This window comes from Xiphophorus maculatus, chromosome 21 (assembly GCF_002775205.1).
Source record: "Xiphophorus maculatus strain JP 163 A chromosome 21, X_maculatus-5.0-male, whole genome shotgun sequence".
Taxonomy (NCBI): domain Eukaryota; kingdom Metazoa; phylum Chordata; class Actinopteri; order Cyprinodontiformes; family Poeciliidae; genus Xiphophorus; species Xiphophorus maculatus.
Genome location: NC_036463.1, coordinates 19,944,787 through 19,966,478, shown reverse-complemented (window position 1 = coordinate 19,966,478; position 21,692 = coordinate 19,944,787). Strand labels below are relative to the sequence as shown.

Below are 21,692 nucleotides of genomic sequence, written 5' to 3'. Positions count from 1 at the left end.
CTAAGCCATTGCTTTCCATGTAGGTGAACAAGTTTATTTTAATTTAAAGAAAAAAGAAACCTAAAGAGGCCCGACAGTCTTCAGTAACATGATTAATACACCGCCAGTGTTCTGTGGTTTCAATTAAAGACGTTTTGGGGATCTGTTCAGCTATTCCACTGCTCTCCTCCTACCCCCTGGTATTGGCCACACAATAGTTCACGCTCTCCCCCGCGACCCCGTTCCTCCACTTACAAGCGGAGCTAAACTAGTGGCCCCCATCCCTCCGCGTAACTTCGGCAGCGCCCAATGAGCAACATGCTTAAACTCTGAGATGTACAAGCGCAGGAGTGTTAAAGAAGAATACCAAACAGAGCTCGTCTGTGTCCAACTCCGCCTCCCCACCCCCCTTGTCTGGCTTCCCACCACGATCCGATCCAGAGGGCCTTCTCTTACCACACAATAGGAATGCATCAGGCTGCCCCCAGGGACCATGACGCAGACTTTGATAGTCCAAACACCCACACTCACTGCCCTCTCATCCCTGAAAGAATCTGTGTGAAAAGCAGCCCTAATGAGACGTGATGATGGCTTAACTCCGTTGGTTCATTGCAGCATTTAGGAATAATCTGAGGATTACAGTTTGATACAAAACAGAAGAAACTCTTTTACTATACTGAAGGAAAAAAAAAAAGCGGAGTTAAAACTGGCGAGTGACGGCAAGTTGGTATCATTAGATTCAGGTCTTTTAAAGGAATAAGTCTCCTCAGTGAGCGACAACGACCAGTAGAAACCTGGTAATTACCTGTTTGTTAATGCTCAGTGAGCTGAAGCAGGAAAACAAAGCATGAAGAGTATACAGGTCTATACATCAAAAGGTTAATCCTATCCTTGATATTTCAGGAGATTACCCCAACAAGCCACAACAATGAGGCTTGTTCTTTGCGGCATATTTGTTTACAACTTTATAAATTCAACAAGTCAATTGATTATGTGTTTCTTTCCATTAATGTGTTTCAGAAACCACTTGGAGCTGGGGCTACATTCACACAGCAGGCCAAACCCATAAGGCCCTTGCTCTACGTATCTGACTTTTTTTATTACTGCATGAACTTCCCAATTCATTAAGAGCTGCTGTGTGAACGTAGCATAAATCATAAGAGTTGCAATTTCTATCTTGACAGGTTTAACTGGTTTCAGCAACTTAAGTTTAAGCCTTTCTAAAGAATTTTTGAACATGTTAAAATAGATAAAGTGCCTGTATAAAACTTTGCAATATATTTTCTAATCTTATTGAAATAATTACCACAAATATCAATGTGAAACTTCAATATTTTTACAATTTAGTTTGTTAATCACATGCAATCCCAATAAAACACAACCAGGTTTGTGGCTGAATGAGCGTGATACTCTTTACTTGTAAACATTTCAGCTTAGCTGAGGTTGATTTGTATTTGTGTCTAAAACATACAGAGCAGGACAACCTCCGTGTGATTCAGGGGAAACAGGAGAAATGAGAAAATGTAGAGAGAAGAGAGAGGCGGCACCCCCACATGTGCTGATCTCAAATCTAGAAACCAAATTAAATTGCGAAACTGTCATTTCAGCTTTTTTAAAACAATATTCTAATAAGAGAAAGACAGGCATAAAAATATCTTCTGGGTGTTGCTGTAACGGTGACATGTAAAAGATAAACTGCATGCCCAGTTTTTTGTTAGCTAGCATACATTAGCATGGCAGCTCCCTGTGATTCCATATGAGGTGAGATACAAGACAACACGCTAGGACCGTCTTCCAGAATTGTCTTAGTAGATCATTCTGGAAGTGTTTGGAAAAAGTACTTTGCATGTAGAAGTATGGTTTGAACCACAAAGTTCTTTGTTCGAAACATCTGCTGAGATTTTGATAAACATAAGTTATAGAACCAAATTAAGTTGGTATGGAAAAATGCAGATAATTCACTTTAGTTTGGAGGAAAACATTTATTTTGATGCATCTTTCAAACTATCTCTAATGCTTCCTCAGAGGCCCACTGTTTGACATATTTGGAAGTAATACGAGCAAATTCAGTATTGTAAAACAGAATCTGCTGCCAGTCCTGAAAACCAATCTGTTCTGTTTTTCACTTCCTGTAGCCCCAGATATTGTCTCCAATCCCACCAACATTCCTCAAGTGTTCAGCAAGGGCTAAAGATACACCTCTGGAGGGGATGTGGCTTTGGAAAGACTGTAGTACAGAAAAGCTACAACACTTAACCAGAAGTGATATCATTTTCTGCCCCCCAAAACGCAGCTACATTGTACAGAGTTCACCTCTAATCAGGCCCCATCCCTACAGCACATTTAAGGAGAAACAATGAAGGCAAAAACCACAACCTTTGGAGCGAAGCCAACTAGCTATTACTGTTCATGTCTCTATTTCTGGGCTGGTTATTCCTGACTCCCCATGTGGCTGCTCTTGTCTCTCAGCAACATTGACTTAAACTGTTTTCCCACATGAGCAAATACTTTCTTGGCATCTTCCTGAGGCCAAAAACTAAAGCTTGTACTGGGAAACATCCAGCCCGGCAGCTCGCGATCCACTGGAACAGGGAGCGGCCTATGAAACATTTCTTCAGCTGCTGTCACACTGTTTCATATCTTTCCGCGTATATTGTATCTGAAAATGTGTTCTATGTGGGTCCAAGCCTGATGGAATGACTGTAGTTAGAACATTAAGTCATGTTAAGTCTAATAAGTTTGTGTGAGGCTTATGGAGTGACCCTGTTTTGTACCCTTTATCCTGATTATTAAGATAAACAGTAAAGTGATGATGTGTCTGGACAGATTACGCTACTTTTGAGTCACTGTTTCCATACTTTGTGTGAATCACCCGACCGGCTGAGGATGAGGGTTCAATGCCCAAAACATCGGGCCAACGTATATTAGGGTTCTCCGCTAATACTGATATCGGAAATCGGTCCAATATCAGCCAAAAAATGAGTATAGAAATATATCCGCCCACATCCAAAATCTCTGATCTACACTTCGCTCCAAAGTTTTGCTGCAGGATTTAGTCTACTTCAGCATTTCTTGTATCCCATACCTAGCCCCGTTATTATAAACCTCTTTTTTTTTTAAATGAATGAATTAATTTTTCTCATACCTATTGTTGACTATTCTTCTCTGTTTGGGTAATATCACTTGATCAAGCCTTTTCTAACATTCCACACTACAAAATAAATAATAAATGTAGGATTTGAGCCCATATTGTTTGTGTCAGGTAACTATTGGTAACGGCCAAGACTCTAAGCTGCGATGTTGATGTCGCATCAGGTGTGAAATTTGAAGTTTCATCAGGACGTTTCTAGTTAGTCACCTATTTATAGATTTTTCTGTAGAACGTAATTATTCAAGGAAATTTTGTGTATTCGCGAATCTTTTCCTAGAGAGGGTTTATCCGAATATATTATAAGCCTGGCGGGCCACCCGGCTTTATTTGCCCCCGCTCCTCTTTCTAAGCATTGTTTGTTTATTTATAGATGACACATTGAACCGGGTGTCAGAGTGTGTGCACCAATCGTGCCATCTTGCACCTGCCCATTGGCCTCGTATGGCATTATTTCCAAATTTTGATGCCTGATAGTGCACTTTCAAATTTTTGTAATTTTAAAATTTTTTAATACAAATACACGGTGGACCACTTGTGGACTGAACTTGCATCTGTATCATCAGGCTTAGCAGGTTTTCCGGGGGAAGCCCTGACAGACATCTGAAATAAAATGCATATTGGGAAGTTGAAAAACTTCAGCGCAATGCTACTTGACACATTATTGGCAGAATTCATTTTCCATTTATTTTCTTTGGCGCTGAGTGCTAGCTTCCAGCCACGTTAGCTGGAGAGGGAAAAAAAGAATGCTTGAGGATCAGATGAACACAAAATGATTTTTTAAGCTTTTTCTTTTCTAAACATATCTTCATATGCCTTGGAAATGTAAGGCAGACACACAAAAGTGTTATTGGATTCTATAGACAAAGAATCTTAGTGTGTCTCTTCGTTTTAACCAGATGACTCCTTTCAGATTTACCCAACAACATTTTATTAAATGGATTACAGCGTAAGCGGTTTATTATGTGGTTACCACCCTAATGGTTCCTGTAAACTCTACTTGGGAGATTAAACATCTCATTGTTCTGAGAACAAATCTTCAGCTCTGAAACCCACACTGTCCCATCTATGTGTGAACACCAGGTGCTAAAACCACAAGAACCTGTTTTCTTCTCGTTCTGGTTATAAACCAAGGATGAAGACACTGCATAGGAGATGCCATGTGAAATACCAACTCAACCAACTTTTTTTTTTTTAAGGCACATGTATTAGTGGTTTCCTAGAAGTAGGCGAAGTAGAATATCTTGGGTTTTTTTTTTAATTCATCTGTTTCAATATTAATGCTGATCCAATAAAAGAAAGTGCACAGTAGTCCTCCACAAATTCCCCACGCCTGCTGAGGCTGCTTTTCCTCTACTCAAAACACAGGAAACTCAACTTGAGCACACAGGAAGCTTGCATCTAAATGCCCAGGAACGAGCCAACTCCCACTCAAAACTGACACAGTGGCTGTTCAAACATGTGAAAGAGAGAGAGACGAATAGAGGCCCAACTAAGCCGCCTTGCTGCAAAGAGCATCAAATGTCGATTTCAAATGTTAAATGACCCTAAACAGCTTCCATGCTGTTTCATGCAGAGCTGGAGAGCAGCAAACAACTGACACAGATGTTCTTTCTCTGACTCGGTCGACAAAGATCAGCTCAACAGCGCTGTACTGGGAAATATTTACATATATGACAGCAGCTGACCGCAGCGCAAATATTTCCAGCTGTGAGTGTGACGCGATTAATGAAAAGCTGAAGAAATTTCAAGTGTGTGCGTTAGCTGCTCCAGAACTGCTAGATAGGCATTTCAAAGCTGAGTCTTAATCTAGTTTAAGCCAAGCAAAAAGACCATCTGTGGGCTGCTCCACCGTAACTGGAGCAATAATGACACTCAGATGTCTTTCATTAGGGCCCAGACTTAACACTTTAACTCGGGGCTGCTATTTCCGTCGCTGCGGGAGAGGAAAAGCGGCGCAGAGTTTCGCAGTAAGCACTCCACAGTTACGCATATTTCCTCAAGGGAGCAGTGAAGGATAACATGTCATGGGAGATTATCGGGAGTCAGCAATGTAGTTCAATATCTGCTAGTTGTAAAACAGAACAGTGGACCTCTGTAACTGTCCTTAAACCTATTACAGTTTCTGACCTTGATGGATATTCAGACATTAACTAGTAGAAGCCCGTGTCTGTCCCCTTTTTTTTTTACGTCATTTAGACAAAAGGAAAGAAGGGGGAAATTCCAGTGAGATCTTAGAAAACACTCAGTATTTGACTACAGGTATGGAAAGAAAATCTAATCAACCATTAATGTTGTTGAGTTGATAACATTTGTATGATATTATGTGTTCAAATAATACCAGAGACAGGAAATATTCTATCACTTATGAGTGAATAATAAACGCTGATTCTGTAATAATAATAATAATAATAATAATAATGACTAGCTGAACTGGTAGCGCTGTTGTGACAGAGTTTAGAGAGCTGCTTTTGATTATTAAGCTAATATTCTGCAGTCAGTAGGGACCGATTTATCAGCCAGCAGACATATTGCTGCAGCCCTACTAATAGTCACTGCATTATACAAAATTAGGCGGTCTTTTCATAAACGGCCTGCTAGTTTCTACACAAATCACTTTGTAATCAGCTGGTGCTGCCACAACACAGTGGCAATGCTGTAAACTTGTTTTTCAACTGCCCAGAAGCAGCAAAGAAGCTCATATTGTTAGTCGAGCAAATCTGCAGTACGCTTTGAACCCGGATTCCAATAACTCTTTAAAAAAAAGAATAACGTCCTGAATATCTCATATATATGACAAAAAAAAAAAAAAAAAACAAGTCAGAAGAAAGTATCATACTACTGAACGTGAGCTGATAAGTAAGTTAGATGAAAAAACCTTATCATGGATGATACTGCTACTATACTGAGTGCAGCCCAGCAGCAGTCACTCAGACTAACCTGTGTTTGGGTGACTGTGATGAATTCAGATTTATCTCAGTATTAATTGTTCATCCATATGCCTTGTAGCTACAGTAATTAAAACTTTATGAGCACAGGGGCAAACGGAAGGTGTAATTAAACGCATAAGCAGCTGTGACTCGTTTTGAATGCGCGTGAGCAGGTTGTTAGTATGCAAGATGAGGCAATACTCAAAAGCATTTTAAAAATTAGGAGTGAATGTCATTTTTGGTTACAAAAGGCCATCCCTAAGAGGAACCAACACCATTCTGTTCTATTTTAGAGCTTCAGTTGGAAGAATGTGCAAAGTTATCTTTCTATTACAGCAAATTGCACATTTCCTCAAAAGAGAAACTCCCTAACTGGTCGGCATTCTGAAGGTGGACTGTTGGGATGTGATAAGATATAAAAAAGTGAGTATTATGGTAGATATGTTCAGACGGGTAGCTACTGTTAACAACAACAACAAAAAAACAACATGATAGAAAGAGCAAGTTCCTGCTCAGACCAAGAAAACCATATTCCATATTCAATCAAATAGATTATTATTTAGAAATTAGTTTATTCCAGTAACTGAGTTCAAGAAATAGATTACAATGCAAATGTGCACACAACGTAGTTAATATTTGGCTAATGTTAGAAACGCTCCTACCACTTCCTGTCGTCCTCTTTGCATTTTCCACCAGTGGTAACATCCCAACGCAAAACGTTTTATTGAAAAATTTTGTCTTTTTTTTGTTTTTTTTTTTAATTGGCGCATCATAAAGCAAATTTATTTTCATAATTCCAATCTGAGCAATTCTCAATGGAAACACAGTTACTAATGTTTTCGAACCTTTAATTTTGTTAATTATCAGGATTTTTTACTTACATGACATTTCACATAAGACCAATTAAAAAACTTTTTAATATCAGTAATATGGAACTAATAGAAAATACGTTTAATACCTGCTTAACGGTTGTTTTTAATCAAAAGGCACTTTCGTAAACAAGCTTCATTGGAATTAATATATGTTTTTAATGAATATAACTGTATATGTACATACTTGCTGTTTTTTATCTGCTCTTTATGTTTAACTTCTACATGCTGTGAGGATGTGAAACTTAAGTGAAAATCCTCATTTGTGGGAACAAACTTGGCTGATTGTAAAAAGAAAATGACAAACTTAAATGACCCACTTTTTGAACTCTAGTGTAAAAAAACAACAACAAAAAAAAAAACAGATAAATGCAACAAAAAAGACACAAACTTTGAAAGGCTTTACAGAAAAATTAAGATTAAAAAGTTACAAAGATGTGAGTCCAGCTGGGAAACTTTGCTGCGTGTCTCCTGACTCATTTCCTGTCTCTAATTGAACAAAGGAAGTTGATAACATGGCATTCAGGTCTGGTATAATGTACAAGTTTTTCCTGACATCATTTGTATTTTTTTTATTCAACCAGGATCAGAGAAATTTAAAAAAATATATATTTCTGTTGTTTTCTTTTGATTCCAGTTCGGCTATTGTTCTCGCCGATGAAAGAACGGCCGGCATTCGCAGCCACATTTCTAAACATGTTCATCCATGTGGGCAGGGGCCTGGAAGGATGAAGGGCCACAAAGTTTAGCCTTCACGCGATCACTACAACAAACACGGTACGAGAGCGAGGGAGCTCAAAGGCATCTACTATTTACCACCAACGCAGCATGTTTGGCTTCGTCTTCTCAGCAGACCATGGCGAGCAGAGGTCAGCTCTAACCACGCCGCTCCTCCTTGGTGCTTCGGAAGCTGTTTTTAGAAGCAACGGGCAACACCAAAAATGGCCCAGAAAAGTATTTGGAGCTCGTCTGCTCCAAAGGCGGCGTGTGAGACTGTCAGGGAACGAGCGAAGGCAAAATAATGGAGCTAAAAACGGTTGTAGAGGTCATAAACACGCCACCGGGAGGAAAACCTACCCTTCAATTCAACTCTGGAAACGTTCGTATTAGCGGTTCGAAAGGCAAAGAAATGTGAAGATGTTGTGTAGAATTAAGGGAAAACTGAACTGTCGAGGTCATCATAACGTGCCAAGCAAAAGTATTCCCACCCGTAGAAGTTTCCCTTATTTCGTCACAAGAAACCTCAATGTAATTTTACGTGACAGACCAACACAAAGTAGTAGATTATGATGTGTCTAATCCCCTCAAGGGAAACGGTGTCTTAATCATTTGGCCATCCAATTTGTGTGGCCAATTTCATTTCTAAATTCTAAATTTTAATTTCCATCCATTAAACAAAAGTGTCGCCAAAACATGACATTTAAAATTAGAATGTCACCAACTATGTAATAGACTTGTGTGGTACTTTATTGCAGTCCATGCAGTTCTTTGCCATGGACATATTACATATACTAAGATTGATAGAACACTAAATTTGAAGAACAGGGAGATTGTTCAAACTTTAAGAGAAGATGTGTGAAAATAAAAACTGACACCACAGCAAAATGCTTGGTGACAATAAGTGGCAAGCTTGTCACAATAACCTATTAAGTAAATTAAAACCAGGTCAATAATTTCCATTCTGATGATGAATCATTTTCAAGGGTATTTCATTTAGTTTTGATTGTGTGTGGTTCTCATTTCCATTTTGTTTATTGTTTTTGGTCGTTTATTAATTTTTTGGTTGTTTAGGTTTGGTTTTTTTGTTTTCTGGTTATTTAAAATATCTCCAAGCTCCTGTGTTAAATGTTTATTACAAAAATTAAACCATATTGATCTCAGAGGGTGAACTTATGCCATTATCAATATATTACTTGAAAATTGTCTCAAAACAACAATGTTATCGTTTATCGCAAAAATCTCTGGGACAACGTATAGTTCAGCAAAGTTTTTCATCGGACAAGCCTAAATATTGGTTCACCTAACGGCAGGATTTTGACCTTGTGCTACAAAGGAATGGTTTAGATCAAACATATTTATGTAATTGAATGGGTGAGTGAAAATCTTGCCCAGAATCTAAGGCTACATTCACACAGCGGGCGACTGCGACCCAAAGCGGATTTTTTTTATTTTCGTCCATGTCCGACTTTTTCGCGACAGTCTGAACGGCCCAATCTTTTCACCCAAAAAGAACATGCAATTTGAGCCCCTTCCATAAGTGGAGCTGATTCGGATGCATATCCGATTGTTTTCCAACTGTCTGAAGTCTGAACGGTCATGTAGGATTTTATCTGACTTTTACGTCATTGGCGCGAGACACGGGTCATAATTCTGCACCAGGAGAAGCCAGAAAAAGAAAAATCTAAATGATGGAATTATGAAAGAAATCTTTGCCAGTGAAGTGCATCACATCACAACCCCACCACCGATGAATCTAACTATGCAGTCCAAACAGACTTCTCTAGAGAGACTGCAGGCAACGCTCCGCAGAAGATCATTCCCATTAGTTGTGCTTTTTTTATTAGCTTACTTCATATTATTATGATTCTGTGACAATACTGTCGGCCATTCCTCAGTAAATGTTGAAATCGACCATAGACAGCGGCATCCATCCATTAATATTTTTGGAAATAGTTTTCTGCTGTGTGACGTCAATTAGAGTTGGGTGACATGGATTTTATCGCAATATTTTGTACTACTGGTTGCAGACTTAAGGCAGGGGTTATACAGAGCATGTTATGAGATAAAAGGCTGATTATCTCCCCTACTCTGAGTCTCTGATGCTTCGATCTTTGCTTAGTTTCCCAGAGGAACAAAGCATGTGTCACAGACGGCAGCGGTGCACATTCATCACTTCTTTCCCAAAGGAACAGAGAAACACACGTACCTGAGCAGAGTGTACAAGGCAAAACATAGAGTAGCTGCGTTTCCATTACGAATGTGCGCAAACCTTTGTTAATATTCCGCTAATGTCTATAAAACACAATTTCACAATTGCGGAGGTTTCCATGAAATAAGAAACGCAAAAAATCACATTTGAATAAGTTTGTTCACGTGATAAGTCATTAAAAACCGTGCTGCACCGTCACCCTCCTACAACTTCATGTCGTCTGCTCCGTCTCAGCAACACCTGGACATTGATCGTATAACGCGAAAAAAAAAAAAAGTTGTTTCCATTGCAGTTTCGCAGAATACATCTATTTCGTTAGGTCTGGAAAAACCACCTCGCGCTAGCATGAAAGCTTCTTCATCGAAAACATGAGTCGGTTTTTATTGTTTGGTTTTTTTTAAACTGGCACGTCTCCATTAAGCACATTTATTTTTGTAAATTCAATTTGTGCAACTTTAAGGTTGACAGGAACGCAGCTACTGAGAGGATCGTCCTGGGTGTGGCTCTCGGTGGGAAGAGAGTGGCCTCATAACTCATCTGGGACGATGCAGCAGCTGTTCCCTCGGGGACGGGGGTCCCAATCCGTTCAGCTGATAGCTGCTGGCTCTGTTGCCATCTTACCAACCTCCACCCTACATCTGTCCTACATCCGTCCTACATCTACCCTCCCCCTCAATTAGCCTTTCCTCTCCCTCCCCTCCTGGCCGTCCTTCCCAGTTGACATCCTCTCATTCTCCGTCTGTCCTCGCCTCTCTTCCTGCCCCCATTTCCTTGATTAAACTGCGCTCCCGTGTGCCGTGTGGAGTCAGCGCGGTCGGCTGGATTTATAAGGCTTTCATCTTTCCATCTCACTCTTCAGATGAAACGGCAGGAAGGAGTGGGGCGAGGGAGGAAGAGGGGTGTTGGGGGGCAATGGGGTTGCTGCTTGGTCCCACTCAGTGGAAGTTGTACAACCTGCCAATCATGGGCCGAGTTGCTTTAGAAAAGCCAACGTCTTTGTTCAAACACAAAGTCGTCAAAAAGCGTTGCGGACAAATCGCCCGCCGCGAGAGGCTTCAATCCTCCAGCGTGGCTCTCTCTCCCCCGCCTCATGTGACGAGACCCGACAGTGATCACAACACATCATGTGAGATCACTTGTTGAAGCCCCTTTCATATGACCAGGCGCACTGAAGGGCCTGCTGCAGTTCCGTTTAATCAAACGGAGAAGATAACACCTACGCCGGGTGGCAGCAGAAATTCCTCCTGAACCATTTTGTGAGTTATTTTGGAAAAATCAGCTGAATTTTTCCACAGAGTTCACATGTTTCAGGTCTCACATGAAAACTTTCCCACTCGCAAACACACCAAAAAGTCTTAATCTTTTCAATATAGATGCAAAAGTTGGGTGTGATTTCCATAAAGAGGTTTTAATAACAAGAAAAATCAATGGATGGATGGTTGGAAATCAAATGAATGTAACGGACAAATAGCAAGATGGATGGTTTGTTAATAAACAAGATGGTGATAGAAAATAATTGCTGACACAAAAATGGATAGGTGGATGAAAGGGTGGTTGGAAATCAAATGAATGGATGGATTATTGGGTAAATAAATGGATCATGAACAATTTGAGGTATGATGTAGATATTATGGCTGGGTGGATGAAAAAACTTGGATGGGTGGAGTTAAAGTAAGAGATAGGTGGATGAATAGTGGAAAAATAATTAATTGATATATCCTTTTTTCCCCCATACATATCCTGTTTTGTAAAAAGAATAAAACTAAATGCAATACATTTCTCAGACTGCAGGAACCCTGGTTCAACACCAAAGGAAATCAGTTAGAGGCAGCAATTACACTTTTTCAGCTCACAAAGCGATTACACACCGTTCACACCGACGGGGAGGCGTTTAAAAGTGTCTTTTAACCAGCTCGAATTAGTTAGGGGATGAAAGGACAAGAAAAGAGAAGAGAAAATGTCCAGTTTCAGCTCGTTTACCTCGCCGCTGTGCTGTTATATCCGAGGCGACATACAGGAGCAAAGAGCGAGCCGTCCGCGTCCAGCTCCCTGTGATGTCCCGCTGCACAGGCGGTCTGCCCTGTTGGCACCGGCGGACACTTTTCTACTCCGAGGACTCAGAGCTTCCTCCGAATCTTCATGCCACGCAACTTCCACTTGGATGACGAAAACGCAAATGTTAAAAATATATTTAAGCCGAAAGACGCAGCAGAACGCCTTAAAAGAAACAACTGTATCCTTGACGCGCCGGGAGCGGGTCCCCTGTCCTCGGACTAAATTAGGATAAAGCGGAGGGAGACGCCGCACCGCCCCGCAGCAAAGCGGCCCGTTAGAAACAGCGCTTCCGTCCTATTCTCTTCACAATAAAAGACAACTTTTAGAAGAACGATTATGAAAAAAATTCCATTCAATATTTTCCTACTTATATAGCGCTATTTCATTTTGAACAATTTTACATGTGGTAAATTTCATTAAGCATCGAAATTGTTGCTCTAACCTTGAATGAAAAGACTGCAGTTTCTGACCATTCCAGATGCTCAAACAAATGTTGCAGAATTGGTATTGTGATTTTTATTTTTATTTTTTTTTTCTGGTAACCCTGAGTCACTTCTCCGAGTAATATTAGGTTAGTCAAAACCATGAAAGACAAAAACCAAAAACACACATAAAAACAAATAATATGGGAATATAGGAATTCCGAAATAAATCAATATCAGTTTTTAGGTTTATCTCTCTTATCTTGCATTCATATCCTTCATTAAATGTATGAGTTTCTATCAGAAGGCCTGCAAATCATTCTGATCTTTGGTGGCGCCCCAGTGAAGTCCAATACAGCGCCTTTTGTACATAGATTGGTTTTGCAATCTGTGTACAAAAACTAAATATGTATAAAAGTGAATATGCCATTTTATCAAATTTAACGAAACATCTCGCATTCCAGCACACTGAAATTAATTACGCCCTTAATTGGATTTGATTCTGATTTATTACTTTTATTTTGAAGGCTGAGGCTGGACCGCGACCACGTCACTACCAGAGCCCACTAAAAACGAGATGCCTATTGATACAGATGCTGCCCATGTCGACGTCAACGCTGCACCATTATGTTTAAATTAGCCTGTGCCATCATCACATCATCATCATCATCAAAGCAAAGTCCACCATGTTTTAGTTTTGTTTTGGGGTTGTTTTTTTTACACACTTTTGAAGTACACTTTTGTACTTTTTATTCTTTTCTAAAGACCACCAACATTTTTTTTTAGTATGACTTTGAGGAAACAACTAGTCATCCTATCGTCTTTATTTTTTTCCTTCTTCTTTGTACTTTAGCTTCCCGCATAATGACATGGGCTTCTTTTGGCTCGTTTTCTGTTCAAATAGCAAACGTCGGTTTATTTATTTGCTCTAAGCTTAGTGGTCAGTGTTATTGCCTTTGCTCTGGAGACGTGGTGGAAAGAGAATGCAAGAAAAAACAAACTATCAGGTCCGGAAGCGCCTTAAATCCTGTTTAGCCTCCGGGGAATGTTTACAAGGGGGATTCTTTCAGTCCCTGCGCTGCGAAACAAACCCGCCACCGCGCGACAAGGACGAGACAGGCGGAAATTGTGTCTATTGAATTTTTATTATGATTATAGATAGTTAAAACATGTAAATATTTTTTTTAATATATCATTTGGTGTATAACTAAAAAAAAAAAAAAAAAAAAAGAACAACAAATTCTTAAAAAAGAAAACGAAAAATTCCCGTAGGTCCAATCAGATAAGCCGGAGAGCCAATGACAAAGCCGAATGAGGCGCTATAATTTAACTGATATGAATCAGACCTGCAGATTAGTCAACACCGTGGTGCAGCCTCACTCCTTCACATCCCAGTTAGAGCTAAGATGACTAAAAAAAAATCTTCCTTTTGACTAAGCGGCAGGAAATAGTCGCCGATGAAAGATATTGGCCGTCTAAATGTTTTTGACATTTCCTGCCAGAGGAGATATGGAACTAAGCAGATTGGGGACTTCATTATCATCTGGGTTTATCGTCTGAGTGATCATCTTTACCTCTCATTTTTTTTAAAGGGTTTGGCTTCTCAATGTCACAGAGTTGATGAGATGCACTTTCTAGTTTTCTCTTGCGTTTTACCTTTACTCTATTGCCCCCTTGTGGTGGAATGTAGATACGGCATGATTATAGAAATAAGTGCAAAAGAAAAATGTTTGTTTCCCCCCAACCCACATTTTTTCCAGTAAAGACCAAAACCACCTGATTGGTGAACTTAAAAACAGCAGGCTTCCGTTCTTTTTTTTTTCTTTTTTTAAAATTAGATGCTGTTTTCATGATGATTTTCCAAAAAACGAATGAGGCTGCCTGTTATGAAACTCCTACACGTGGAACTTATAAAAACCGATCATGTCTTTTCATGGATATGGTTTTAAATGTGAAGCGGCGGACAGAGTACTCCCAGAAAAATCTACTCAACTAAGAGCAAAGATACTTCGACATATTTTTACTCGAGTAAAAGTAAAACAAAGTAGCCGTTCGAAAACGTATCAAGTAAGAGTAAAAAACATATTTGGTGAAACGGTTAATATTCAACAACGATGTCATTTGACAGACAAATATATAAAGCTAAGTGGATATTCTTGCATCTTAAAAGACTGAAATGGAAAAAAAAAAACAAAAAACGCAACTATTTGTTACAAAATAACAGATGCAGGCAGAAAGAATTATTTCCTAATCAAAATTTTCAATAAAAAAAAAAAAACTAAAGAAACCAATACTTAAAGTAATGTTTATGTTACTTCCATGTACTACCCCAGGACAAAGATAAGATAGAGTGTGTCATCAGAAAGAGACACTGTATGTTTTACACTGACTTGTAAATGGCTGAAAAGAGTCAAGCAGAGAGAAGAAAGACATTAGAAGTACAAATGTTCTGTAGGAACAGGACGTCTCATATTATCATAAAATGTAGGAGTGTGTCTGGGTTTGGGGTACGTTTGGTTAAAATCTTTCTTCTTCATTCAGTAAAGTTACTCACAGTGGGCAGACCAGCTAGAAATTTGACTCAAGTAAGAACAGTGATGCTTTAAAATAGTATTAATAACATAAAATTAAAAAGTAAAGTGTAGAAAAACTACTCCAGAAAGTTCATCCCCCCCCCCCCCCCCCCCCCAAAAAAAATCATTACTTAAGTAAATGTATCTGAGTAAATGTAGCTAATTACTACTCACCTCTCTAAATGTGGCGGACCATTGAGCGTTGCTAATGGCAACAAGATCCAGTGAAAAGGTGAAACAGCCTGACCTGAAAACTTTATAAGGGCGGAGTTCAAAGTTCAAAGTCACAGTAATCCGTGGTGTCTGAGACTTAAAATGACACTGAAACCAAAATCAGCTCAATAAAGTCCATAATAAAATACGTTAACAAACACAGTTAGCTGTTTTTTTAAACCAAACATGTCACACACCTTTGCTTTTTAAACACTCCTGTGATCACTTAAAGTTCAAATTTTTCAAAATGATTGTCTCAGAATTAACTTATGAATGCATCTGCTTACAACTTACCTTACTGATTGATTGATTGATTAATTGACTAATTACCTGGTCTATCTTATAAAGTCCCAGTGAGGTTTTGTTTTCAAAGCTATAGTCGGTTCAAAGAGTATGAATACTTCTGTGCCAGAGAGACTGTCTGGTGAGGGTTGAATTTTTTTGCTTAAAAATGTGTGTCAGTATATTCCATGTAAAGATGTGCTAATTTAGAATTTCCCCCAGTGTAGTATAAGCCTGGCGGGCTGCTAGGCTTTCCTTGTGCCCCCACCAGGCTAAGCATGGCTTATTTCTTCAAGTTCTTTTTTTTTTTTTTTTTTAAATGTTTGCTTTTTTAAATACCTGATAGCTGGTGTTTAAGTAGTAATCTTCCAGTCTTTTAATAACACATAATTATCAAGTGACATTTTCAAATTTCTTGTCAACTTTAAGCATTTTTAAATTCAAAAACATGACGGCCCGCTGGATGAATGACCGCCCTATAGCGACCAACCGCCGGGCTTAGCAAGTTTTCTAGGGGAAACCTTGTAATTGCTAACAGATGACCTGAAATCAATAATGTGTGTAAAGGAAGTTGCCAATAAATCTCTGCTGTGTTGCCTCTTGCTCCTCTATTTTCTTCTGCGCCACCAAAATCCCTCCACCCCAAAAAGGCGATAATTGAAAGATTTTTACTTGGCTAAAAATAAAAAGCACTAAAATTAGATCTCTGGTTTAATGTCTTCTAATGATAGGACATAGAAAGCCAACTGTTGGGCGGAGTATGGTGCTCATCAACGTGTCATTAGTGGTCGGTACCCTCTTCACTGCCGCTGTGAAGTGGAACTTCAGAGATATCGCTGGAGTTGCTTCCATCTGTTCCTAGACCTGAGCACAAATCTTCACCTTTTCTAACTTAGCGTCAGACCAAAGCGGCTTCTAGTTATAGTATAAAGGAGTACACCATGTGTTAAATCTGGGATTTTGCTTCTCAGGACATGAAAAACGAATCTGGTTAAAAGGCCACTGTTATTTATTTAACAAAATCAGAATAAAAAACCTCGGCATGTGACGCACTCCTCTTTATACCAGAGTACTTTGGGGTAATCTGTCCAATCCCAAAATAGACCAAAAAAACCCCAGCAACATCAAAACAGTTAATAAATTCACAACGGAGTTACTGATAAAGAAAAGAATCAAAGTGTCACAAAATGTTTTACCTGCAAAGTCTTTTCGGCACATTTTGAAGTATCACATTAGGAAATGCCGATGTAACTGGCAAAATTTTAAACAACTCCCTCAGTTGCTTTTTCAGTTTGCTTTTTCCAAAAAAGACTTAATGGTATATGGGGAACAAGGAAAAACATGCACCGATTAAGCTCTATAACAAACGTAGCCACCCAGTGGTGGGTCTGTGCCTTACCAGAGGAACAAAACTAGGAAACATTTCGAGGTCCGGACTTCAGAGGTATGGTCCATGCTAGTTTGTAACTTCTACATCTTGTTTTCTACAGACATGCTTGACGTCAACATCTGACAAAATGATGCTTTGTGTAACCTGTAGATGGAAACACGACTAATTTGCATTTTCTCTCTTTCTTTCTTTCTTTTTTTTGCGTCACCTGCACCAGGATGCTCCAAATTAACATTATAATTGGAGGTAAACATAGCTTAGTGTCCATTCTTGTAATTATTGTGCTGCTGTGGCTGAATATTTCAAGACAAAATCAGCAAAGTGAAAGCAACGGAGCAAAGGAGAGTGGGTCAAAATTCCTCCATAACAGTAGCTGCTTTTCCTTTACACAATTTTGTCATCAAAACTGGTTTATTTCCTCAGAACTGCAGTGGAGTGATCAGGTTACTCAAATGAAGAAAACAGACGCTGTGCTTTGAGAAAAGGGTCGCTTGTTCAAACCCCTCGCTGCAAAGTGATGGACGAATTCCGTACATAACAACACGGTCAAAGCCAATGCTTTTTATAAGACCTTTGCTGTTTTATTACTTCCCCCCCCCCCCCCCCCCCCCCTACAACAGCAAAATACAGAAGCAGTATTGAAAATAAAAGTCTTGTTTTTTCTTGTAAAAAACAAACAAATAAAAATCTGCACAAAATCTGAATGACGGTACAAAATGAAGCGCTAACATGGCATGAACATGTACGGGGAGGGGAAGTTTCTTCTTTTCAAAAAATCTGTTCCGTCTTTTCAGTAATGAAAACTTCTCTCTCTCTCTTTTTTTTTTGTTTTTTACATTTTGGATCCATTTCAGATAATCTGAAATGATGCTTTAAAAAAAAACCCGAGCACAAGTTGTTTTTTTCTCTCTTTTGACGTTCTTTTCTTTGTTTTTCTTTTGCAAATGAACACTATAAACACATAGACCTCTTAAATATATTTCTCAGTGCAACATTGTTGGTTTCGAGTCCACGCTACAGAATCCGGTTTCTTTTTTTCCTAGATTGCTTCAGCTACCGTCCTCTGAAACTGAAAGCTGAGGAGAGCGGGGGCGTCCGATTTGAAATGGGATAATAATAATTAAAAAAAGGTAAGAGTGTGTGTGTGTGTGTGTGTGTGTGCGTGTGTGTGTGTGTGTGTGCGTGTGTGTGTGTGTGTGTGTGTGTGAACACCAAGGCACGACATACAAAGCACACGGATTTAAAAGACGTCACCCTTCTTAGATACAAAAATTGATCGAGTTCGTGATTGGATCGGGTCGATGGTGAGGCAAACCGATGAGTTTCATCGTTGGGCTCGCAGGCCCCGTCTTGTGTGGGCGTGCATGCATGGGTGCGTGCGTGTGTGTGTGTGTGTGTGTCCTCGACATTCTCTCCATCCGAGTGTGTTATGGTGGGATTGTCTCATCCGTCCATCTGCAAACTTCTCGACTGAGATTGTAAAAGTTCACACTTTGTAAAACATTGAAATAACCTAGAAAAACAAACAAACAAACAAAAACACTTTGCCACGTTTTGCAATTTTCCACAAGTGTCCTGGTGTGCCCCCCCCCTCCCCCCTCCATGCCCGAAGGGTGATCACTTGATGATGACGTGTGTTCTTGCTGTACTCTCCGTTTGGTGAGAAGCCCCTACAGTCAAAAGGTGTGTGCAGGGGTGTGTGTGTGTGTAGGAGTGTGGAGGGGCAACAATCCTTTGGTAAAGCCACGGAGGGATTCCCAGATAACCTGATTCAGGTGATGCCGCTCGACCCCCCGCCGTGCCGCTCCAATGACATCACGTCGTTATGGCTGCTACATGTGAAACGCATAAAGCTCCCGCAGGCCCAAGACCTTTCGAGACCTTTCAGCTACACCTCTGGGTTTAATCACGAGACACGTCCATGTCCGGCTGAACTACCGGTAGCACCGTCACTTGGTAAGTTCCTTTTTTTTTTTTTTTTTTTTTAAATCGGCTTCCTATCAACAAAGTGCATTCAAGCTGCATTGTTCAGATAGCACTTCTTACAGTGAACATCCACAGTGATGCTGGAGGGAAAATAAAAGACAAACCCCCCCCCAATATTAATAATATTAATAATAATAATAATGATAATAGAACGTTGGTTGATGGTTTTCATTTTGGTATGCTGGTCGACATATATATATATTCTGACGTAAACATGTCTAATTTTACCCTTGAATTCTGTCAAACGAGACATTAGCAACGGAGGATGTTTTTTATGTGCATGTTTTACCCTTTTATTCATCCATCCTTTGAGTTGTGTTTTTTTTTGGGGGGGGGGGGGGGGGTGAAAGATGGCTTCGACATTAGCGTCACACACACGCGCACAAAATCAGCCTTGCTTGCCTGAGCAACGGAATCTACGGCCGGCGCCACATTTCTGCACAAAACAGTCAAAAGTTTGTGTTTACACACGCACACACACGCACACACACACACACGCACACACACACACACACACACACACACACACACACACACACACACACACACACACACACACACACACACACACACACACACACACACACACACACACACACAAACTAATGGAGGGGAAAAAAGGGATACTGCAGCTTTTTTCTCTCCTCTTTTTACTTTCTTTAAAAAGGGCAATAAAATATATTAAAACTTATTTACAAAGTTTTTTTTTTTTCTTTTTCTTGGACAGAAAAACAAAACAAAACAAAACAAAAAAGCGCCGCAATAAACTATATAGTCCTGTTTCGCAGGAATTCATAAGGTAATGTGCCCCTGTTTCCTTTCTTTATAACTTAACCCTAATATAATTCAAAAGAGAACTTGGTTCAACGGAAAAAGGCCAACCAAAAGGTACTAAAGGCACTGTCAGAACCATACGTGAATGGGACCCGAACTGCAGGGGGGGTCAAAGGGGAAAAGGATCGGGGTCGCGCTCGTTACGCCGCCCCACAGTGGCAAAATATACAGTTTCGTCGGGATATGGTTCTTTAAGGGTTTCGATACGTCTCTTTCAAAGCGTGAAGAGGAACAACAGCTTTCATGAACTGATTCTACAAAACAAAACCTTCCCCAAGACATTTCTCTCCCCCCACGCCTCCCCCCCCCACAAAAGATAAATACTTTAAACATTATTAATAAATTGGTCTCAACACCAGCATCCGATTGTAGAAATGAATGAAAATCAAAATACAAAATTATAATATCATCTAAATCATCTGTACATACTTTTTTTTTTCTTTTTTTTTCCTGTATTTTATTATTTGTACACAGTGTCCCCTACTGGTAGGTTCTTTTTACTGCAGCTCCTGAGAAAAAAAAGCGTGGATCAGTCCAAACCTCCCACTGGTTTCCTGAACCCTGACCCTCATCTGTTGAGCGGAGGGTGTTTGGCAGTTCTGTTGAGCCCGCTTACGGGGTCGGCATACAAAATATGCCTGAAGATGTTTTTTTTTCCATTCTTCTTCTTTGTGTGCGAGCTCTGCTCCGTCTTTTAGTCTTGTGACAGCTCATGCCTCTGAGTACGAGTTCTGTACATTGAGTTTGTCCTTTTTTAGCTTGACGCCGTCCACCAACTCAAAGTTATAGTTCTCCAGGGCCGATAAGTTCCTATCCGACATGCCGCCGTGCGAGCAAGCGCAGTACAGGACCACGCCGCAGATGGCCCCCAGGAAAACCCCCAGGGCCGACATGGCGATGATGGTGATGAGGATGGGATTGAGAGTTTTCAGCATGTTGCCAGCGCCACTGATCTGGTTGGTTTCCACCAGGTCTGGATAGTCGGTGATGTCCTCAACTGAAGGAGAGAGAGCAGGAACAGAGGAATGTGACAAAAGCAGAGAAAGCCTATTAGTACTTCATGAACTTCTTCCCATTATGTCACGTCAGATCCATTAAACCCAACGTGTTAGTTTTAGACCAGCAGAACAAAAGTAATGCAAATCTGAAAAGTGGAAGGAAAACAATAATTTTACATATAAAAGTCTCAGAGGTAAAGCATACATGAGTTGGGGTGCACTGATTGCAATTTTCTGGCCTATCGCCGATTATGATTTATATAAAGTCTGACCTGCCAATTATAATTTTGACTGATACGGATTTTATTTGTCTGAAATGTTGCTAAATATAGTAAGAAAGTTCCTGAGTTGGCACCTGGGTGACTCAGCGGCGCCGGATTCATTTTTGAGGTGGGGGGGGGTCATGGGGCGTTTCGTCACCTCCGTTACACACTTTTCATGTGTGTAACAGAATGTACACAGAATTTCAGGCAGAATTGGTTCGGACCTGGACCGGATCAGAGTCAAAGCCTTTTTTCAGATGTCAGACCGGTTCCTGATCCCAACCCGACCCGAAGCTGCCGCATGTAAACCTTTGAGTGACTGTTATGATCTGGAGCCTTAGATTTGGTCCAGATCTCAGTGCTGGAGGTTTTCTCTGTGTCTCTGTCTGCATATAAACACAGAGAGATGTCAGTCACAGATTGTCAGAGTTGTGTGCCGCCGGTGTAAATGTCTGGCGGGACCAGCGGACGGGTAGAGCAGGGCGGTAAAGTGGGGGGGCCAATGGCCCTCTGGCCCATCCTGTTCCGGCGCCTATGGAGTGACTACTGTTAATTACAAATGTGCAGACATGACCTAGTGTCTGTCAGTTAAACCTCTTTCACGACAGAGCAAAAGAGGACCGTGGTTTAAGTACAAGTTATAATGTTAAGTTTGTTGTGTGTAAATTTGTTATGTCAAAAAAGAGAAAATTCAATAAAAAAAAAAAAAAAAGAGGACCGTGGTTGATTTTTAGACCTTTACCGAGGTAGATGAGCTCAGTGGACAAGACTTAATTTCACATCTAAGTATTGGCCGATCTATGATCTCCCAAAATTACAGA

The 21,692-nt window shown here is 40.1% G+C and overlaps 2 protein-coding genes across 5 annotated transcripts in view; both read right to left on the bottom strand.

Annotated features, from left to right (window-relative positions):
* The window catches only part of itgb1 (integrin subunit beta 1), a 32,654-nt gene extending 20,500 nt beyond the window's left edge, over nt 1-12,154 (bottom strand). The window contains exon 1 of one of the 2 annotated variants that reach the window (XM_023326472.1): nt 11,836-12,154. The gene's annotated coding sequence lies outside the window, so the exon portion shown is untranslated. The remainder of the gene's footprint in view (nt 1-11,835) is intronic. The other variant, XM_005798461.2, reaches the window with a different exon arrangement.
* A 7,400-nt stretch (nt 12,155-19,554) lies between these two features.
* The window catches only part of nrp1 (neuropilin 1), an 83,995-nt gene continuing 81,857 nt past the window's right edge, over nt 19,555-21,692 (bottom strand). For all 3 annotated transcript variants that reach the window (XM_023326279.1, XM_023326281.1, XM_023326280.1), the window contains exon 18: nt 19,555-20,607. In XM_023326279.1, the coding sequence (XP_023182047.1) occupies nt 20,321-20,607 (287 nt within the window). In that variant the 3' untranslated portion in view covers nt 19,555-20,320. The remainder of the gene's footprint in view (nt 20,608-21,692) is intronic.